Below are 2015 nucleotides of genomic sequence, written 5' to 3' on the forward strand. Positions count from 1 at the left end.
TTCCCAAAGTTATTTCATTATATATGGAATACATACTGAAACGGCTGCCAATGTACGTATATACACATACCTTGAAATTGATGAAGAAAAATGAGTACCGATCATATCGCACAAAAGTTCTAAGATCTTCACACGAGAAATTCATATCATAACTGCAAAGCATTCACGAGGAAGATCCAAATAAACTTTTTGCCTTAAAAATAAAATCCTGCAACTTTCAAAACATCTTACCCGCTGGTCTATTCCGTTCACCTGCAAGGCAAACTTCTACAGTAAGGCTATGGGACTTGCAATTAAGTCCCGAGGCAGGACAATGGGTTGCTAATTGGGACCTGTCGTCCTGATAATGGCAGAAAAGCATGCGACATTAAACACTAATGACCTTTATTTCCCCCGCCACTGATTTCTTTTAATTGCCTCTCTGGTTTTCGAACGTTTGCTCTCCTTTAACGTTGCCAACTTTCCTTTTTGTGGGTCGTATTCAAAATGAAATATTCTGCATTCAGGAAAGGACAAGAACGACTTCTGTGCCTCGTACCTTACTATGTTTGACACTAAAAAGTTCGGACACAATGACGGTGATCCTGACCTGGAAATTTAGGTCATAAATGGTCAATTTCGTACTGACGAGTGCTGATTCAACTTTCTGAAGAAATACAATCAATTATAATAAAACTTGAGCACGAAGACATCTATCGTCATTAATACACAATAATAAAACAAGTAAATAATGCGCCGAAGTTTCTTCGGCGAAATCGAGTTTTCTGTACAGCGTATATGAAATTTTCAGCCACGACCCGGTGGTGGCCTGTGTTTCTGGGTGGGGGCACTATAGCTGTGCCAGATGCACGATCATGGCTAACTTTAAAACCTCTTGAGGTTAGAGGGCTGCAATTTAGTGTGTTTGATGACTGGAGGGTGGATGATCAATAAACCCGTTTGCAGCCGTCTAGCCTCAGTAGTTTTTAAGATCAGAGGGCGGACAGAAAACTGCGGACAGACAGTTAAATAGCAATCTCCATAGTTTTCTTTTACAGAAAACTAACAAGTACTACGGACGATTTTCATCCTTTAACAATGGTATACTTTCATATTAGTATTGGCGCAAAGTTATTATTCCGATTTACATCACTCTAACCTTATCTACTTCCTTTCTCCATTTTATCTACAGATACATTCTCTTCTCTCTTACGATTTTCTTTATCTTCTGATTCATTCCCTCCTCTCTTATGATTCTCTTTATCTCCTGATTCATTCTTTCCTCGCTTTTGTTTCTCCTTTTTAACTCCTGACTTATTCTCTCCTCTCTTTTGTTTCTCCTTTTCATCTCCTGATTCATTTTCTCCTCTCCTTTTTTTCTCCCTTTTACCTCCTGATTCATTCTCTCCTCTCCTTCCTTTCTCCATTTTATCCCCTGATTTATTCTCTCCTCTCTTAAGATTCTCTTTAGCTTCTGATTCATTTCCTCCTCTCTTATGACTCTCTTTATCTCCTGATTTATTCTCTCCTCTCCTTTCTTTCTCCATTTTATCCCCTGATTTATTCTCTCCTCTCATATGATTCTCTTTAATTCATTTCCTCCTCTCTTATGATTCTCTTTATCTCCTGATTCATTCGCTCCTCTCTTCTTTCTCCCCTTTATCTCCTGATTCATTCTCTCCTATCCTTTCTTTCTCCCTTTTATCTCCTGATTCATTCTCTCCTCTCCTTTCTTTCTCCCTTTTATCTCCTGATTCATTCTCTCCTATCCTTTCTTTCTCCCTTTTATCTCCTGATTCATTCTCTCCTCTTCTTCCTTTCTCTCTTTTATCCCCTGATTTATTCTTTCCTCTCTTATGATTCTCTTTAGCTTCTGATTCATTCCCTCCTCTCTTATGATTCTCTTTACCTCCTGATTTGTTCTTTCCTCTCTTTTGTTTCTCCTTTTTATCTCCTGTTCATTCTCTCCTCTCTTCTTTCTCCCCTTTATCTCCTGATTCATTCTCTCCTCTCCTTTCTTTCTCCCCTTCATCTCC

The 2015-nt window shown here is 38.8% G+C and overlaps 1 protein-coding gene across 1 annotated transcript; it reads right to left on the reverse strand.

Annotated features, from left to right (window-relative positions):
• Positions 1-1139: 1139 nt before the first annotated feature.
• On the reverse strand, positions 1140-1526 carry LOC135218848 (uncharacterized protein DDB_G0290685-like). Its single transcript, XM_064255297.1, has one exon. It carries the CDS (start codon positions 1524-1526, stop codon positions 1140-1142), a length of 387 nt encoding a protein of 128 aa, XP_064111367.1.
• Between the last annotated feature and the right edge of the window lie 489 nt (positions 1527-2015).

The sequence above is a fragment of the Macrobrachium nipponense genome, chromosome 1 (genome assembly GCF_015104395.2).
Source record: "Macrobrachium nipponense isolate FS-2020 chromosome 1, ASM1510439v2, whole genome shotgun sequence".
NCBI classification, from domain to species: Eukaryota; Metazoa; Arthropoda; class Malacostraca; order Decapoda; family Palaemonidae; genus Macrobrachium; species Macrobrachium nipponense.

Excerpts from the sequence above, each read along its gene's own strand:
- LOC135218848 (XM_064255297.1), bottom strand. The coding sequence starts at position 1,526 with ATGGAGAAAGAAAGGAGAGGAGAGAATAAATCAGGAGATAAAGAGAGT.